This window comes from Seriola aureovittata, chromosome 5 (assembly GCF_021018895.1).
Source record: "Seriola aureovittata isolate HTS-2021-v1 ecotype China chromosome 5, ASM2101889v1, whole genome shotgun sequence".
NCBI lineage: Eukaryota > Metazoa > Chordata > Actinopteri > Carangiformes > Carangidae > Seriola > Seriola aureovittata.
The window spans coordinates 15561426-15579355 of record NC_079368.1 but is presented as its reverse complement, the minus strand read 5'-3'; the positions used below and the strand labels follow the sequence as shown (position 1 = coordinate 15579355).

Sequence of the window (17930 nt, the reverse complement as noted above, 5' to 3'; positions counted from 1 at the left end):
GTTCGTCTCACTCGCTCTCTGGTCCGTGAAAAACATAGTCCGGGGCGAACAGGTCGACAGTGTTGAGGGAGTTCTCTTGAGCCATGCAACGATCTTTGTACTCACCTGTCGCTAGGATACTTTGCCCTCCTCCGCTGCCCAACGAGTCACGCCATTGGCGGGTGAGTGATGGGGGAAGTGTAGCTCCTCTGAAAGTTGGTTACCTTCTGCCAGTAAAGTATAAGAAAGAAAACTTGTAAGTAATCGCTGGTGGAGGAAAGTTAACTTTATTCCGGTGTTTTTAGTAGTGGCATTGTTCCGTCATGGAGTTTGGCGAAGAGTCGTCGCCCGCTCTTGCTTTCGAGAAGGACACGTTTGAGCTCACGGTTGAAGATGTTTATGACATTTCGTACGTAATCGGACGAGATTTGCTAAAAATAAGCAGCACAGGAGAAGAAGTGTCGGATTTGCAGTTCAGAATAGTCCGCGTTTTAGAAATGTTCGAGACTTTGGTCAATAAGTACAACTTGTCTCTGGAGGAGCTGAAAATGGAGCGGGACAACTTGAAGAGTGAACTGGACAGGATCATAAAGGAGAGCTCCTCCGGGCAGGGCACGGTGAGTGTTACAGTATATGTCAGCCGTCTCGTACAGTTGAAGTGTATGTAAGAAAAGAGCGGATGTTGAGAGATTCTTTTCCTGTCTGCCGTCAAAAGCAAACAGCGGGGCCAAACCAGCTGGTGGTGGACCTCACAGACCCCAACAGACCGCGGTTCACCATGCAGGAGCTGAAGGAGGTGCTGCAGGAGAGGAACCAGCTGAAGGCTCAGCTCATGGTGGCTCAGGAGGAGCTCCAGCTGTACAAGAGGTAAACAACTGAGCTTAAAGTCAACTCTAAGACAGGATTTATTCAAAGGTTTTTGTTGCAAAATTCAACTTCATTAGTAATGTCTTTTCCACCCATATTCAAACACATGAAGAGGACAGAGCTTTAGAAATACCTTGCTATAGTGTACTCTAATACAACACCACCACTAATGATCATATACCACAAGTTATTGCAGGGCTGTTGTTGGTACTACAAGAGATTTTTTAGGCATAGGTAATAAATCAGTTGGTCAGTGGAAACTCCATTGTAAAAATGTTCATCTAAATGGTACAGCTTATTGTTTTAACTGATAAATAATATATATAAGAATGATGGGCTATACTGTTGAGACCACCTGTAGGCTTCCTGTTAGACACACTGACAATATTAGTACTGGTACATGTCTAACATTAATATACACCTGAGATATTTTCTTGTATTTTGTTAAATAGACACCAATATCTGTTATTATCCTACCCTACTCTGCTGTTATACAGAATCATACAGAGTATTTCTGCAAATACAGACAATACAGACATCACTTATTTGTAGTAATCAGTTGTTGTTGTTGTTGTTGATGTTGTTATTGTTTTTCTTTTTAATCATACACTCATCATTCTCTTCTATTACTAATTTGACAAATAAACCCCAAGTTTCAGACTCACAATTAGGCACATTTTGTAAACAGTGGCAGTAGAAACGACCTGCACTGATGTTATGAAGCTCAAACAATCTTTTTGATAACACTGATTCTAGTTTTGAAGTGAAGAAATCACTTTAACATCACAATAACTACTATCTGACAGTGCTGATTTTGTTTTAAGGCTCCTTTTGATGTACAGCACCTACGACACAAAATATTGTCAGTGACCATAACTCTGTACTTTCTTCTGCAGTGGGATTCTGCCACAGGCTGAACCACCAATGGTGGAAGTGGATCTGGAGACACCAACAGCTACAGAGCCCAGTCCAGCCACAATAAATGATGTAAAAGAGGAGAAGACAACCATAGGGAAATTGTGAGTAACAGGCAGAATTTTTTTCTTTGAATACAGAAATATGAATGTGCAGACCACAAAGAAGTTATCTGAAAGAAGTAGCGCAAAATAATCAAAACATTTATTTCTAGATATACATTGTATTCAGCTGTTCACCTCAGATGGCAAGGTTTTAAGAAAATCTACAGCAGCAACCACATGATGGTGAAGTAAGCTAGTAGGAAGACTGTTCTCACAGCCCGTCTCCTGTCTCATAATGACATACTTGTGACCAAATGAATTCATTCCTACGTTGAGGATGTTTGTGTGAGCACTGAATGAGAGAAAAGAGAGAAGTTGAAAATTGGCAGTGCTTCTGCCAAACTGCTGTCAGTAATTACAGGCTGCCATGACTCAATGTTGTTTTCTGACACTGGGCAGTTTTACATTTATGCTCCATGATCACACCCCTCCATGCTCGGGAGCAAACTCCATAAACTAAGTGTGGACTTTTTTTTTCTGTTTATAGGTTTTCATTCAGGCGAAAATAAGAAAAACTGAAGAACTGACCATGTAGAAGACAAACAGGATTTGTCGGCACATTTTTCTCATCAGTTAACCACTTTTATATTGACTATTTTTTACAATGTGTATTTGTCAGTCTAACAAGCTTTGTATTTGTACTTGTAATTTTAACCTAAGATGGTTTATGGTAAAACAGAGTTATTGTAGTGGAAATACAGTATATATTACGTGGGATGTTTGCTGACATCAAATGTAACTGGAAAGTATTATTTAGCTACTGTTGGAGATTATGCTGAAAGCATTCACTCAAAATGAACTTATCTATAGGCTTGAAATTAAGTCTTCAAGTGGCTTTGTGTAATAAAGCTGGAGTGCAATGAGAATTCAATTTTGTTTTATTCCTCAATTTACAGCACAGTTAATAATTTACAATTGCAAATTGAATAGTCAGAATTATATTCATTACAAAAGAAAACTCCATGGACAATGTGAAACACTACTTATCCAGGAGAGAGACACTTCAAGCTTAAATCTCTGCTACAATTAGATAAGAAATTTATAAAAGCATGATAAAAACAATTGTTGCAAAAATACACTTTTCATGAGTTAAAGCTTTCGCCTCCATTTAAAACAAAAGCATTTTTATACTTCATAAAAAAAGCATGTGGAGGACTGCTCATCAGTATCATCTTTTACAAAAAAGATAAGCAGGACAGCAGAGAGCACCAATTCATCTGAAATACAAACACTCGTGGGTTGAAGTTTCAGTATTTGAGCCAAGGGTGAGCCAAGACTGAGTCTTTACTCCGATCACCATAGTCATAGAGCAGCTCCTCCTCTGCTTTGATCTCTCTGGAAGCCACCAAGATCAGATGGGGAGCTCCATCGATGGCGTGAAGCTTTGTTTGGCAGTTGCCAGTTTTACTGTGGTTAATCAGTCTTCCAAGACGACTTGTTTCCTTTGTTGCGTCAACGCTGTAATACATAAAGAAAGAAAACTGTCACTGCAACAGATATCCAAAGTTATAAAGTCCATTTTCAAGACTACTGCAATCTTAATGGAATCTAGGAATTATATTATTACAAGGAAAGTTAAATTAGAAGAACTAATTTCCTTCTTTTAGTGTTAAAGTCAGTGGGCCGAAAGCTTTCTAAGACAGTGACTGTCAAGACTTACTGAACAACCTGTGTTTATACCCAGCTGATCTTATTGAACAGTTCTGTAAAAAATGCACTTTGGTCCAGAAATTTCCCCAGGTGTACAGTTACAATTAATGATTCCTAGGAGGCTGACAAACTGAACAGAGAAACTAAATACAATGTGTGAAAATGTGACACCATGTGTCGATCCCATTTCAAAGTGGTGACATTTGAACTTACCAGTATGTTTTTGATTGATACTGGAAGTAGTACATGTAACAGCCTGTTTGGGGATCCTGAGCATACTGGGCCTCTCTTTTTTTAGCCTCAGGTAGTTCCAGTAGGTCTCCATGGTACTCCACAACAAATTCTCCTTTTGTGAAGCCCTTGACAGCAAATACCCCTCTTCCTTTTCCTTCAATGTTTTTGACCTATTTACATTCAAAAGCAATGAAGCTTATTTGATTCAGCAAAGATGGAAGAATTGCTTAACCATAGTACAAATATTAAAATATGTCACAAACAAGAAAATCTTCAGTGCTAGTTACTAATTTACAGAAAATATCACAGATGTACACAGTGCTCTGCATACAGTATGCTCTAGATTAAAAATAAAATTTTACCTGCATTCCTTCTTCAATGCCATTCTTTATCAGGTCATCAATGTGTCTGTGTTCTTCATTCTGTTTGATTTGAGTAATTGGGTCAAAATATGTTTTCACACACATGGATGGGAAAAAGCTAAACAAATAACCTTTAAAAAAAGCAGATATTATAACTTAAATTTAAATGTGCAACCTTTCTTATAACGGCATTTTTCATACAAACCTTTAACTCTGCCTTAGTTTTTCTGTTACTCCGTCTGATGGGATAATAGTCTGTGACCTTTCTGTTTTGGGGAGCTTTATTCTCCAACCTGAAAACACAGACATTATCAGAAGTAATGAGAGTAATGTAATGATTATGACTGAGCAACTGGCTGTGAAAGGGCCCATGTCTTATTATTATTATTATTATTTATTTTTATTTTTTTCCCAAGTCTAGACATGTTGGCTGTGTGCACTCACTTTTTTGCTCTGAGTTTGTGACCAGTTCTACGCCGAGGTTTGGATGCTGGAGCTTTGCTGTCTGCTGCAGACCTAGTATTTGTGTGTGTGGTGGACTCCTTTTGATCAGGCTGGTCAATGAGTGGCTCTCTGATCCCGTGACTGTGGCAAGGCATTTCAGGCTTATGCTCTTTGGACTCACAACTCTCAGATTTCATTTCATTGGGTATGTCTAAAATGAGGAAGACACAAAGAATGAAACTGACAGTTGCCTTAACCATTTAGCCTTAATCAAGACAGTGATGTTCCTTCAAAACAGAGTGAAGTTGTGTCATAAGATAGAACGTAAGTAAATACTGCTACCATTCACTTGCACAGGAAATTTTTCTGTGGTACATGTGGATCTGCTGACCACAAGGTAACACGGGGGTAGACAGCAATGTGGCAGGGAGATTACATGTAACAGAAATAACCAAACAACATCATTTCACATTAGTTGATTCAAAATGTTTTTGAATCTTTTCACCTTTTTTCGGCTTTGACATGTCAGGATTAGCAGCATCAGATTCATTTCCTTCCTGGATCAGCATGCTTGAACTGTCACTCAGAGGGGATCTAGGTTTGCTGGGACTCCGTAGACTCTGGAAAATTGACGGCACTTTACCTACGCAATCCTGCAAAAAGAATTATTTACCTTGGTGAAAAAATGAAAAACCCTGCACCAATCCCCAGAGTAAACCTTATAAGACATATACACATTCAGCTTCACTATCTAGTATGCAAATCTGATGAGATGCAATACATGAGATATCATATTTTACAAGCCTGTGTTTAGTACCATGTAGCTGGTGCAGACTGTATTTAATGTCTTTATTTCTGCTCCTTAACCATCAGCATGCATGCATGCGAGTTCAAGATGATGGAATTTAGAGGCAAGTTGTCCGTACATTTCTGAATTAAGTGAATCACTTAAACAACATGCTGGAGTCAACAGAAAACAGTGAACAGACTGGTAGCTGATAAAGATGTTATCTCCAGCTCAGTGGTTCAGTCTCCATGGTAAAAGTATATCTTATTGGCAGAATATGTATTAGAATTTCTTAGTTAGTGTATTAATAAAATATTAAAAAATAATAAAGTGTGGTTTCTATGGCTGCATATAACAATTTCAAAAGCTTATAGACCACTGTAAATAACTCTTGTACGGTGATGGTGTATGTGCTGCTCACTAAGCAGTTTCTCCAGTGACAATGAAACATATGTTTACATCTCAGAGATTCAGCTCTATTCCCTAAACCGATGGCGATGGTGTATCTATGGATACACTTTCTGTATACAACTTAACCTTACAATTGGTAAAAGCTATAAAAGGAGCTGTGCACAACCTGGGGTAGGTTTTGCCTGAAAGGCTCAAATCTGGGTAACGTTGATTACAAACAATACGAAGCTCCCTGCAGTCTGGTTAGTTCGTCAATTATAATTACATCCGTTGCTACGACGCCAAGCTGAGACAGGACCCCTTTAAAGGGATGTGTCCTTTCCAGACTGTGAAAAGAGTTTTTGTTTTCTACTTTAATTGGCGACCAGAGAAGCTGCAAAGCATAACACCAAACAATAAAACATACCTTATTAGTTGATGGTTTGTTTTCCTTTGTCTCTTTCCGTGAAGTGACTTTATGTTCAGCTGTCTCCTCGGGGTTTATGTCGGTTCTCAGCACGTTTTTCTTCCCTTTATAAACATGAAAATAAACAAGTATAAACACTACTGGCTAATTCACTGAACATTATACAACGGCTTGCCATTACCGGTGAGTTTTATTTGTAAACATCAGCTAAGTTTATTTAAACGATGTTGGTCCTCCATTTACGCTAGCATGCATATAGCCGTTAGCTACACATTAACTACTGTAGCCTGTATAACATGCACAATTACCCGAAACCACGGGAAATTAGCAAGTTTACCTTTTGCCATCTCAGTCACCAGAATAAAATCCAAAGAGGGCGAGGAGTCTGTTAAATGTTGCCCCGTGTTTAGTTCACTGTTCCTGCAACGACAAACATTTGAGCATCACACTGCAGAGTGGGGAGGTGGGAGCGTGGTGGATTTAAAAACCCTACTGCTCCTCTCATTGGCTGTTTCGTCCAGGCGGGCGGGGCACGAATATGAAAGTAGCTCTCTCATTGGCCACGGTCAGCAAAAGTAAACGTCTCGTGCTGAAATGTGTCCCACCAAAAACTCAGAAACTTTGCTGTACTCCATTAGCGAAAGAGAGCCTGATCTCAGTGGGGTTACCTAAATTAAATCAGTTATAAAATAAAATATTATTCAATTACAATGTTAATTCAATGCATAACAAACAATACATGTGTTTTTGGTATATACTCAAATGGCAGTTTATTAGGTACACCTTGCTCAGGACAGGTGTTTATTATTTTATCCACCTCTGTATAACGCTATACAATTCAAAAGCACCACAAACTGCCATTTTAATGACCATTGTTTTTCTTGACCTTTCTGAAACAGTTTCAACACAAACTGAACATCATAACCGCCATGAAAGGTTGGATTTTCTGCACTGCTCTATTAAACTGACTTACAAGTGATGGACAACACTAAAGCGTGCACTAAGTGCAATAGGAGACCTTTAGCTAGGTTCAATAAACTGCCAACTTAGTGTATAAAATAGTGAGCAGAAAGAAAATTTTATGATCCAGGCATGTTTGAAAATATATAAAAATACTTGTTGTAATTTGTGTTAAATTTCTTGGTTAAAAATTCTTAAAATTACATCTACACCTCCTCTCTCACTCCCTTAAGATGTCTCCTACATCACTGAATGTCCATTATCAGTGAATGTGTAATGCATGCTTCAAGTTTCCAGATCACACTTGTGTAAGTTGCCTGGCTTACAAAACTTTCCAGTTTCAGCAGAAGAATTTGAAAGCAGTCTTCAAGTGACAGTCACTGCACAATGAAGGTCAAACATCCAAGAGACATAATAATGACCAAAACACAATTTGAGTGGAGGGCGACTTTAAAAGCATGGTTCAGTCAGTAGAATTTTGAAGCTCCTATTACTTTATCTAAGAAGACATAATAATAAATGATAAATAAATACATTTTCAGCAATCTTGCTGTAAATAATTTTTTAAACCATACTTGAAAATTCTTCTCTTAGCCTTTGCTGGCATAAAATACACAACAACTAGAGTACAGTACTCCTGTCTTTCTATATTCCACGCAAACATTTTAAAAAGTGTCATTCCCAGGTTCAGAATCTGCAACCTGTGCTTCTTTAAACAGTCTTTTTCTCTCCAGATTCTCATGTGCCTTCTTCTTCTTCTCTTGTTTCCTCAGCACAGACTCTTTCTTCTTCACAAGAACGTCACTGAGTTCTCCTTTATATGCAACATCAAGTTTCTCTCTCATAATTCCCCGGGCACGCTTTCGATTTATTTCCACAGATCTGGTTTGATGGCACTGGAAGGAAAATGGTACAAGAGATTACATGAACATTGACAGTAAATCACATAACTTTGCTTGTAATAAAAGTCTCACCTCAAGGTGTATTTAAGATCTATTCCGCAGGCAGCGTCACTTCCATTTTTTCTGAGCACTTTAAGGACTTCTATGAATTGTGAAACTCAATTTTTAAACCAAAAGAAAAGGAAATTTCATCTACATTTCCATGACAACCGGGCATCTGCTGACTAAGCCCGTGCTATATAACTGAAAGCACCTGAACAGTTACTACATGGACCTTGAGGTGAGACCGTTTTGTCAGCTGCTGTTTCCAAAGAATGGACTTCGCATTACTTTGATTTGGGTCCTTATTTAACTATTAACATTTCTACACACAGATACCAGTGATGACAAGTACACACAGAATTTAAAGGGATTTACCTTTACTACAATCCCAGTGGGGATGTGCTTGAGCACCACACAGTTGCTGGTTTTGTTGGTGGCCTGTCCCCCAGGTCCAGATCCTCTCACAAACTGCTCTTCAAGCTCGTCCTCATTCAGGACAGGAAGGTCTATCAGGTCCTTTTTGCCGGCTGCAAAAACACATGTAAGTCCAGCTGGGAGCGGTTGAATAAGTGCAGACATACTGGGAGACCCTCTCAATCCGACCCGACTGGACATACTATAGATAGAAGTGATGAACGGGAAAAACCGTGACATTTCTTTAAATAAGTGAAATACAAAGCGGATCTTGGGGGCTCTGCGAGCAAACATACAAAGTGATTACATCACATCACGTTGTATTTCCCCGAACAGAAATACCAGTTCCTTCATCAAAGACTTCGTCACTGCATTTTATGTTTCTGTCTGCCTCACGGTCATTAATGTGTGGTCTTGTTTTCATTCTGTCATATCTTCTTCTACGCTCCCGTGACCTGTCATCCAATCAACAGTCGCTGTGCTTTTCTTCGTGGCCAAAATAGTAGGTCTATGTTGACCCTCTGCCGCCATCGTGTGTCGCTTTGTGTGTCGGTTCGCTGAATCGCTGAAAAAAACTCCAAGCAGGTAGGAAACTGCAAACTATGAAATGCCTAAAAGTCGACTTTTTATTTATTTATTTATTCATCCTAAGTTTTAGTTTCTTTAAAGGTTCTTTCTTTGAAAGGCGTGGCTGTGTGTGAATGGTGGCTAAGGCTGGAAGCTAGATATCAAATTTATAATGGCCGGGTCCCTTCCGACTTTCTGGAAGTTCAGTGCTTGATTGCTGTGAAGGGTAATTAACTAACTAGCAACAGGTGTGAAGGAAACCTGTTGCCCTCTCCCTTTCTGTGCTAGGTTATATATTACCTGGATATTCGCACTCTACTCACTTTACTAGGCTTTCCAGCCGAGACACTGATCTGGATTTGATACCGTTTTGAACATACTGAGCATATAAAGACGGGACAAGTGTATTATGCTGCAGAAGTGGTTCAAGAAGGTGCTAGGGACATGTTGATACCTTTTCTGCCATGCAAATGTATCACTGTTGAAATCATCTAAAGTTTATTGTTCAAATCATTTGTAATTACCATAAACCCAAGGTGACCACTTCCAAGTCTACTGGAAGAAAAACTTCAGAATTGGAGACATTTTGGATGCAGTAATAACATGAAACCCCTTTTTCACTCTAACAAGTGCTTCAGCAAGACCATGATGGAATAAAGCAATGGATTAATAATGACCACTTCCCTTGACAGTGCAGCAGGTTTGCTGTTTTATTTATTTATTTATTCGTCACATTCACGTCACATATGACATAACACACTCTGTTTTACACTTCACAAGACATGGCTGTTGAATTTGATACAATTTTAACTTTCTAATGTTTGTCAGTTGCAGCTGTTCATCACTGCAAGCAATGCCACATGTGCCACCACACATTATTGTTTACATTACATTTACATTAAATATCTAAATTATTTCTATCTGTTGTACTTTAAGCAGGATTCCTAAAAAGGTGCAATTTATTTAATGAAACTGTGGATGCCTATTTAAGGCTATAAATACATTTAATCACAAAAACGATTCAAGCATTTTTTTCATATGGATATAAATTGACTGTGATGTAATGCGTCCTCTTCTCTCCCTTGACATAGACTATAATTATTAAATCAGGAAACTATATAGGCCACACGGAAAAGACAATCTCTCTGTTGACCTGTGATGACATCTCTCTGATATTGCACGTGGGGAGGTGCATTTCTCATTACTCTTATCTTTAGTGCCCACATTAATACTGGCCCTCATTTTGTTACATTTCAACCTTGACCTTGTCATTCATATGTTGATCTTGCAAAAGACTCACCTTTCCATTAATGTGCAACCTGCTGTATTCAGAATCAGATTTAGACATTTTTCATGTAAGAGGTTTACTGATACAAAAAGGGTAATCTCTACAATATTAACTGTCAACAATCGGTTTTTAACAAGTTGTGTATCGAAAGTTCATTTGAAATGTAGTGTAGCCCCATGTCAGAATACCATTATCTATCTCTCTTATCTTTGGTGACTCATACCATGAAGACAGAGATCAAAGCAGATATGGGGGTGCTGATTATTGTTGAGTCTTGAGAATTCAAAGCTTTGCTGTTTGATCAGATTTTGACCATTTGTTGTAATATGGAACATTAGGCCAGTCAGTGAAAATACTTTCTCATTCTGTAAGAGATGTGAAACTCAACAGGCTCACTGTTCTCCATCTGAGGTGCAGTGGCAGCCTAGTTTCTCCTTTTTTAATAATAAAAAAAAAAAAAAAAAAGCAGTGCAGGTAGCAATTGCTCTGTAAGATGTATAAAATATATGATATTATCTATATGTTTGTGTGGAATAGAAAAAGAAGACATAAGTACATGATTGGTTGTGTATTTTATGCCTGCAAAGATTTTAAAAAACAAAGGTACTCTCAACAGTATAAATATAATGATAAAATATAATATACAATATGAAAGGTAAGAAGACAGTGAAGTGCTGTGCACAATTTAAACAAGAATTTACTAAAGGCAGGTTTTTGTCAACTTATAAGATATGCTTCAGAGTTGGTTGAAAAATGCCACTACTGACAAGAAATATTAACATACTTTATGCATGCAGAATTTACAGTTAAAAGTTGATGCAGTGGTCAATTAGAAAGGTTGATAAGCTATGACATCCAATCTGTGACCTTGAGGTCCCCACCACCTATATGAAAAAAATACTTTGTTTATAAATAAATGTTTATTATCAAAGCAGACATCCCTAGATACATTTAAAACTATGGTCAAACTGGCTATAAGTAGGTTTGCCCTTCGCTGCATGTCAGACATGCAGACACATCAGTCTGCATGAATGATACATTAACAGGCGCTGACTGCAAAAAACATTAACATTTGTAACTTTACATCCTATAATAATGTTTGTGTCTGCTGAAATACGTGACCACTCGATACCCGTTTAACCATATACTGCATTGCCAGCAGGAGGCGTCCAACTATCGAAACTGCTCAGATAAATGTCTGTGCGGGTCAGAGCTTCGTCAAGCCCACAGAGGAAAAGACAAACACCGGAAGTTGTGTGACCAATCCTGTCAGTGTTAGTGCTGCTGTGTACTATTTTTTGGACCATATTATTTTCTCTTTCTTAACCTAGATAGGTTTTGAATGAGTGCGACTGTAGGCGACTACCTGCTGTATTTGGGATAGGGGGGCTAATATAGTTTAAGATATATTACCTGACATTGTCATTCTAGGAAAGAAAGAGCGAGTTTATATGCTCGGTGAAATAGCCGTTTTTGGCCACATTGCACATTTTGCAACTTTAAACACCCTAAACGCGCAGCAGGTCCGACTTTTATTTCGAAAATTCTACCGGAAAAACTCGTTGCACTTGGACTAACTTGACAACACTTTGTGTCGTGTCTGAAAGGACTGTGAAGTCTTGCAGCGGTTCAGACTTGAGGAGTGACAACTTACGATGGCGGGTGCTCTTCGGCTGATTGTTCTTCACTCTTCCCGGTTCTCTGGACGGAGGCGGCAGCTGCTGGGTTGAGACCACAGCCGGTCCATTTCCCTCGCTACAGGACGAGCCGAGCCGCCAACTCCTGCGAGGGCAGCTTGGATATTCAAGGACATTTAACGTTACCATCGCTACGTTGGCCTTGTCTGTCGATTGAGGAAATCCAGCGTGCGATTCTCCGGCGCAATGATGTGGCCAGATTTTGTAAACACGACCAGAAACGGCGGCTGATATCAGTTTAAAAGAAAAAAAAAAAAAAAAAAAAAAAAACTCCCGGGCTGATGATGTTTCTCTACTTATCATCTCTACATGTCGTACCCACACCCCTTCCTCTGCTGAAGGGCCAAACAAACGGCGTGGTAAAGGAAATCAGTGGCTGACTTTCGTTGCGTTCATCTCAGTTATGGCATCGTTTCCATACCTCGTCAAGTCGGCGGCTGCTTCGTGCTGAAGGGAAAAGCCGAGTAATTGGTGAAAGTACTGACCCCGAAGAGCAGAGAAAGGCCGATGAACTCTTGATTTGCTCAGTGCTGGAGTGTGGTGAAGCCGGAGGTGCATCGCTGGTGTGCATCAGGTCCAGGTATGTGATGAGCATTGCAAGCCATCAATTTGTCATTACCGTGCTGCCATGTTGCTAGGTAACTAACTGACGATGGGTTTATTCCAGTTCAAATTTTTATCATCCTCTTCCGAGGATACGTCACGTTTAATAGATTTTATTTTACAAGGTTTAATACCATTTGCTGTCATAAGTCGCCTTTAAATTTGTTTAGACTAACTTTGCCTTCCTCCTCTGGCCTGAAGAAGTGCGGCATATTTTTGTGCTCTTAAGCCATGTCCCTGTTGCTGTCACACAGGCACGCTTGTTCAAGATGATTAAATATTTCTCTCTCTCTTACCCTGTCTGTAAGCTGTTCCGATGTTATCGTACACTGCCTCCAATAACATTTTAAAATAGGCATTGCTGGAATCACGGGTGGATTTTCCGGGCGTCATGTTCTTGCCCTGTTGGGGCATGCTTTCTCAGAGACACTTAACAGTGATATCCAGACACTGAGATGACATCCAGGACCTTGTTGCATATTATATAGTATGTACGACTAAACATGGTTTTGACCTCAATCAGCAGGTCGACTGTGAAATGAAGGAGAGCCCAAATCTAACATAGGCTGTAGTCAGCTTGTGTTTGACTTAACGAAAAACCTGCATGTCACAAGCTTATTCTTTGTATCCCCCAGGCCAGTTTCTATTTCAATATGACTTTATGAGTTTTTCAGCATCAGGAGTCATTCCACTTGACTCAGCAAGGCCTGGGTGAGTCATTGAGGCAGTGCTGACTTGGAGGCTTGTCCAGATGATGGCTGTGTTATTAGGGCAGGAACTGCTGCATGGCCACCCCACTGTGAACCTCACAACATCACAGCTCGTCTTTTAATCAGAATTACAATCTGAGATAGTTTTGAGATCTATCTTTGCTACTTATCACTCAGCCTGAAAAGAACAAGATCCTGCATGCACCTGGAGTATCTTGTTGGAGAAAAAAATGCAGGAGAAATGCAACACAATAATCTACATAGGTTACTGTGTTGTTTCTGGGCCTGAAGAGTGTTGTACTAATATGTACACTGTGTGTAATGTCTCTTTGACATGTTAAAACTTGCATCCTGCCTCCTGGAAGCCATTAACGGTTGTCAGTATTGTGTAACCAACTCAGGATCAGCTGCTCTTTGATCTTAAAGATTTCATTGACTTTGTCATTTTTTAAGTAACATGAAAACAGAAACTTTAGTAATGAAGTTAATTGGAAGTGCAGTTTGCACAGTGCTTTTTTTTTAAAGCACTGTGATTGTTTTCTTCTGAGTCACTTTTGGTTTTTGCTTTTAGACCATATTATTATGTTCCTCATTTTTGATCTGAAACACATATAGCTGATTTTGTTGCTGATTCTAAAGATTACCACACAAAAAGTCTCTCTGACTACCAGGATATTTTTTCATGTCATTAATTTGTATCACAAGCAACTGCACCATAAACACACCTCGATGCTGCCTGTTCTTCAGTCACTGAAGTGCTGCTCTGATGATTAAGGGCAGACTGCTTGAAGTGAAGGCCATCGATTACAGCATCAGCATAACTGATGACCCAGAATTCAAATCTTCCTCATGTGAGGGCACACATCCTTCTTTACCATTCAGACCTGTTATGTCCTTTGACATACTATAGTGTTTTCTCTGCTGTAAAAGGGGCAGCTCTTCAAGACATTTGTCAAACCAGTTTGCTGGTCTGCTTTCCCTCCCCCCAACAGACGCACTCACACAACTACACATGTGGCACATGGGCAGGGCTGTGTTATCAATGCAAATTTGAAAATCTTGTGTGACTTTCAAGCTTCAGCAAAATCCTTGTCTCTTTTTTGTCAATGAACACAGTTTATTCCCATTTTCTAATCTGTAATTGAGTAAAAGAAAGAAGTCATTCTATGACATGGTCTCCTTTAGAGTATTAGTGGTATTTTAATATTGCAATTTGTTGAAGTAGTGATAGGTCTGATTTGTTCCTCACTCTTACCAGTATGAATTCTGGGATATTCCCTCAAGCGAGGTTTGAAGCATTACAGACATGCAGAAAGGTGCATATAGGGCTCAAAGGTCTTTTAAGAGAGTTCACAAGCACGCACTGATTTCACCTTAGTCCTAACCTTCCTATATAAATACATACTGTGAGTATATTTGCAAGTCTGTGAGTGCAGACAACAGGACTGAGCCATGCTGTTGGATAGATTTAACTCGACAACATGTCTAATCACTCTAATCTTATTGGCAGCACTCTGTTTTAATTTGAATTTGTAGCTCCTCTTAAAAGAGTAAGACAGATATCTTTGAGAGGAGGCCTATATAATGTTTTAGGTTAAGAAGCTTGTTTGAATTTTTGCGTTTCTTTTCATGTAAATGCACCTACAGCAAATTGTTGCCCATATTATTTTAAGTGAATTTTCAGTTAACTATTTGAGATTATGTTGATGTTGAATATGGTTGGAATTGGTGATATCCCTCCCCCAGAAAACTGCTTACTAGACTCTCATCCCTCCTTTTTGAGAATAATCATTCATGGGACTTTTACATGCTTGTCTGGTTTTAATTTAGGAAAATGAAATGTATCATTCTATAGCAAAGCATTTCTTTTGCTTGTTTGTTTGCTTTTTCTTTAATCGTGTTTTAGTACAACTTCAGTAAGCCGAGGAATCTTAGAAGAAGACTGTAGTTGACAAGCTGCAACCCGATAGCTCTTTAACTCTCAGGTGCTTCTCTTGAATCTAATACACCAGACACAGTATCACACTACTGAAGGAGGAGTGGAGACAATTATGAATCAGTCCATTGTGATTTTGTTTCGTTCCCTGTTCACCAGTAGTATTTATTGACTTAAAGCTGTTTTTAAGCTGACACAAAGGGCAACAGGGGAGACTCTTCCATGACCTTTTTTGATAAATGAGGAGAATGATTACATTCAGATCCTAAGCTAATGTTTGCTTATTCGTGTCACACAGGTCTCTTTCGGTAAGACGAAAATGACCCACCACTCCTCTAATGTTATACATTCACAGGAGTGCTTTACAACCTCTTGATGTTCAGGAGGAAAACCCTGGGAGAATATGTAAATATATACTGTATGTCTGAGTGAATGTGGAGTGGAAAATTCCTGACAGAGGAGTCCATACCTTGTGAGCAAGTGTGCCAGCTTTGTTTGAGTATTCATGGCACTGCATCTTTGTGAGAGTATGTTTTTTATCCTTACATTTGACAGGTCTTCTGTTTTCCTCTTACAATCTTGAGTTTGCTTGTATTTGACTTTATGCATAAGTCAATAATCCTGTCGCTAGTAGGAAAACCAATGACAAATGAGTACACAGCCATTGAGTAACAACATTTTAGTCGGTGAAAGAAGAAAAGACTCACTTCCTGTCAGTTAAAGTTTGAATGACGTATTCAGCTGCTTACCACATCTTTTTGTTCCATGTCTGTACTATTTGAGCTGATTATCAGATGAGATCACTGGCACAGGAAGAGCAGAAAAACTCATGGTACAAACACCATAAAATGAACAGTAGGCTTTTTGAAGAGTTAACTAAAGAGGTAAAAGGTTAAGAAGATTCAGCGTGGTGTGGATTCAACTACTGTTACATGCTGAACATGTTGCACTGAAGGATGTAATCATAAATTTACTTGCCTGTTTTTGTGGTAATTTAAAAATTTTTTTAACCATGTTGCTCCATCTCCATTGCGTAATATTGGTGTCATGAGGTGTCTCTCGTTGGTGTTACTGTGTGAAATTTCCTTACAACATTTAGCAGAGTTTGGTCAATCTAAGCAGAGGAGTGGTGTAGTCTTGGCTCTTAGGACGATATGGAGGTCTCTCTTGGAAGTCTGTAGCATGCTGATCTCCTGCACCTTGCATACCACCCACCATATACACACAATTACTGTCAATCCCACTCAAGAAAATAATCTTAAAGGCTAGTTGATAAGATGCCATGGATAGTGACAGATGGAGAAGCTAGGGTTAGGTTACATTCTTCACTTCCTTACTTGTTTTCTTATATTCTAGCTGTAAAATAGACAAGCTTGTGCCCCATAATCTCTCTGCGGGTCATTTCTCACAGTTGGTGAATTGTTGATATAGTTACATTGGCCAGTTTCCTGTGATTGCTTTGTTAGGATGTTATAAATATCAATTTATTCTACACCTTCGAGTGTTAATGTGGGAATGCAATTTGTTAAATGAGCTTACAGAAAGATACTTAAGGTGTTAAATGTGATTCACAACAAGCCTTTCATGTTGTCTTGGACTGTATAGTCTAAATTATTTTACCCACAGCTTATAACTCCAGGGTACAAAGACTCATGTCATGTCGGCGTCATTTCTTTGACAGTCAATAGAGACTGATTTTTATGGGCAATGACAACACCAGAGGGGATTTTAAAAAGTAAGGGTGTGCAAGTTAGAGTGCATTTTCTTCGAATAACTTTTAAAGTGTTTAATCATTAGCAAAGCAGCGTCAGTAAATAACTCTTTGTCTTTATTTACTGTCTGTCAGAGGACAGGACTATTAGCTTGTTTGGTCAGGAGTGCTTGAGCAGGAAGTAGCACTAGGTAAACGTCCCAGTGGTTGCTCAGGGTTGTTCAGTCGGGTATGTGGGTTTAAAGATGTGAATTCATGTCTTGTCCTGAAATACAAATATGATTTGAACAGTCAGGAAAGGTGATAATATATGTGACTGTTTTTTAAAATGGAAATTTCCTCTCAAATTAACCGTCTGGGTTCCCTGTACCCAACTGAAACGTTGTCATGATCAACCTGATATCTACTTTGGAACTGGATAATGATGATGGCTAGATGAGGAACATTACTTCCTGTTTGTTTATACACTGCACTGCACCCCGACTTAGGCCTATACTACACAACACCAGGTTCTTTTTTAGGAAATGGCGAAATAAAATGGTGACAGGGAACCTACTTATGTCTAATGGTAAAGCAAAATTTTGCACTCCATAACAGCTTATAATAAATGCAATCTGCATGAGATGTTAAACCAAGACTGACATTAGTTGTGTATTGTGTCTGTTGCATACTGATCTCCTGCATCCTGTATCCCACCCACCATGTGCACACAATCACTGTCCCACCCAAGACAATAATCTTAAAAGCTAGTTGATAAGATGTCATGGTTAGTGACAGAAATTGAGTAGCTTTACATTTTCCCTTTTTAGAAATATATTCCTAACTTCCCTATTTATATTCTTATATTTTATCATTAAAATAAACAAGCTTGTACCCCATAATCTCTCTGCGGGTTATTTCTCACAGTTGGTGAATTGTTCATATAGTTACATTGGCCAGTT

General features: G+C 38.9%; 4 protein-coding genes across 11 annotated transcripts in view; 2 read left to right on the top strand and 2 right to left on the bottom strand.

Annotated features, from left to right (window-relative positions):
• The first annotated feature begins 146 nt into the window (after positions 1 to 146).
• On the top strand, positions 147 to 2731 carry rilpl2 (Rab interacting lysosomal protein-like 2). The gene is made up of 4 exons (XM_056376004.1): positions 147 to 596; positions 695 to 846; positions 1743 to 1865; positions 2353 to 2731. The coding sequence occupies exons 1-4, from the start codon at positions 303 to 305 to the stop codon at positions 2372 to 2374; spliced, it is 591 nt and encodes a 196-aa protein (XP_056231979.1). The 5' UTR covers positions 147 to 302; the 3' UTR covers positions 2375 to 2731.
• On the bottom strand, positions 2726 to 12064 carry kmt5ab (lysine methyltransferase 5Ab). The gene is made up of 9 exons (XM_056375997.1): positions 11987 to 12064; positions 6497 to 6579; positions 6160 to 6263; positions 5061 to 5208; positions 4556 to 4766; positions 4317 to 4404; positions 4112 to 4171; positions 3729 to 3919; positions 2726 to 3323 (listed from the first exon to the last, which is right to left on the bottom strand). Exons 2-9 carry the CDS (start codon positions 6504 to 6506, stop codon positions 3113 to 3115), a joined length of 1023 nt encoding a protein of 340 aa, XP_056231972.1. The 5' UTR covers positions 6507 to 6579; positions 11987 to 12064; the 3' UTR covers positions 2726 to 3112.
• mtrfr (mitochondrial translation release factor in rescue) lies at positions 6902 to 12332 on the bottom strand. 3 transcript variants are annotated; one of them, XM_056376000.1, is made up of 3 exons: positions 11987 to 12332; positions 8439 to 8590; positions 6902 to 8015 (listed from the first exon to the last, which is right to left on the bottom strand). In XM_056376000.1, exons 1-3 carry the CDS (start codon positions 12330 to 12332, stop codon positions 7785 to 7787), a joined length of 729 nt encoding a protein of 242 aa, XP_056231975.1. In that variant the 3' UTR covers positions 6902 to 7784. The 3 variants fall into 3 exon arrangements, with proteins under 3 accessions (XP_056231975.1, XP_056231977.1, XP_056231976.1); XM_056376002.1 differs by having other exon boundaries at positions 8439 to 8679; positions 11987 to 12123; XM_056376001.1 differs by lacking the exon at positions 11987 to 12332 and having other exon boundaries at positions 8439 to 8924.
• Positions 12333 to 12470: 138 nt separating this feature from the next.
• The window catches only part of LOC130169332 (membrane-associated phosphatidylinositol transfer protein 2-like), a 41239-nt gene continuing 35779 nt past the window's right edge, over positions 12471 to 17930 (top strand). For all 6 annotated transcript variants that reach the window (XM_056375995.1, XM_056375994.1, XM_056375992.1 and 3 more), the window contains exon 1: positions 12471 to 12609. The gene's annotated coding sequence lies outside the window, so the exon portion shown is untranslated. The remainder of the gene's footprint in view (positions 12610 to 17930) is intronic.

Bases quoted from the DNA above. Each gene is read 5' to 3' on its own strand.
- rilpl2 (XM_056376004.1), top strand. From the start codon at position 303: ATGGAGTTTGGCGAAGAGTCGTCGCCCGCTCTTGCTTTCGAGAAGGAC. The intron at 597-694 runs GTGAGTGTTACA...TGCCGTCAAAAG, and splicing joins GCTCCTCCGGGCAGGGCACG to CAAACAGCGGGGCCAAACCA. The intron at 1,866-2,352 runs GTGAGTAACAGG...TTCTGTTTATAG, and splicing joins AAGACAACCATAGGGAAATT to GTTTTCATTCAGGCGAAAAT.
- kmt5ab (XM_056375997.1), bottom strand. The intron at 5,209-6,159 runs GTATGTTTTATT...TTCTTTTTGCAG, and splicing joins ACAAACCATCAACTAATAAG to GATTGCGTAGGTAAAGTGCC. The intron at 3,920-4,111 runs GTAAAATTTTAT...GAATGTAAATAG, and splicing joins GCATTGAAGAAGGAATGCAG to GTCAAAAACATTGAAGGAAA.
- mtrfr (XM_056376000.1), bottom strand. From the start codon at position 12,332: ATGATAAGTAGAGAAACATCATCAGCCCGGGAGTTTTTTTTTTTTTTT. The intron at 8,591-11,986 runs GTAAGTTGTCAC...GTGTTTTTGCAG, and splicing joins GCCGAAGAGCACCCGCCATC to CCGGCAAAAAGGACCTGATA. The intron at 8,016-8,438 runs GTAAATCCCTTT...TTTTCCTTCCAG, and splicing joins CCACTGGGATTGTAGTAAAG to TGCCATCAAACCAGATCTGT.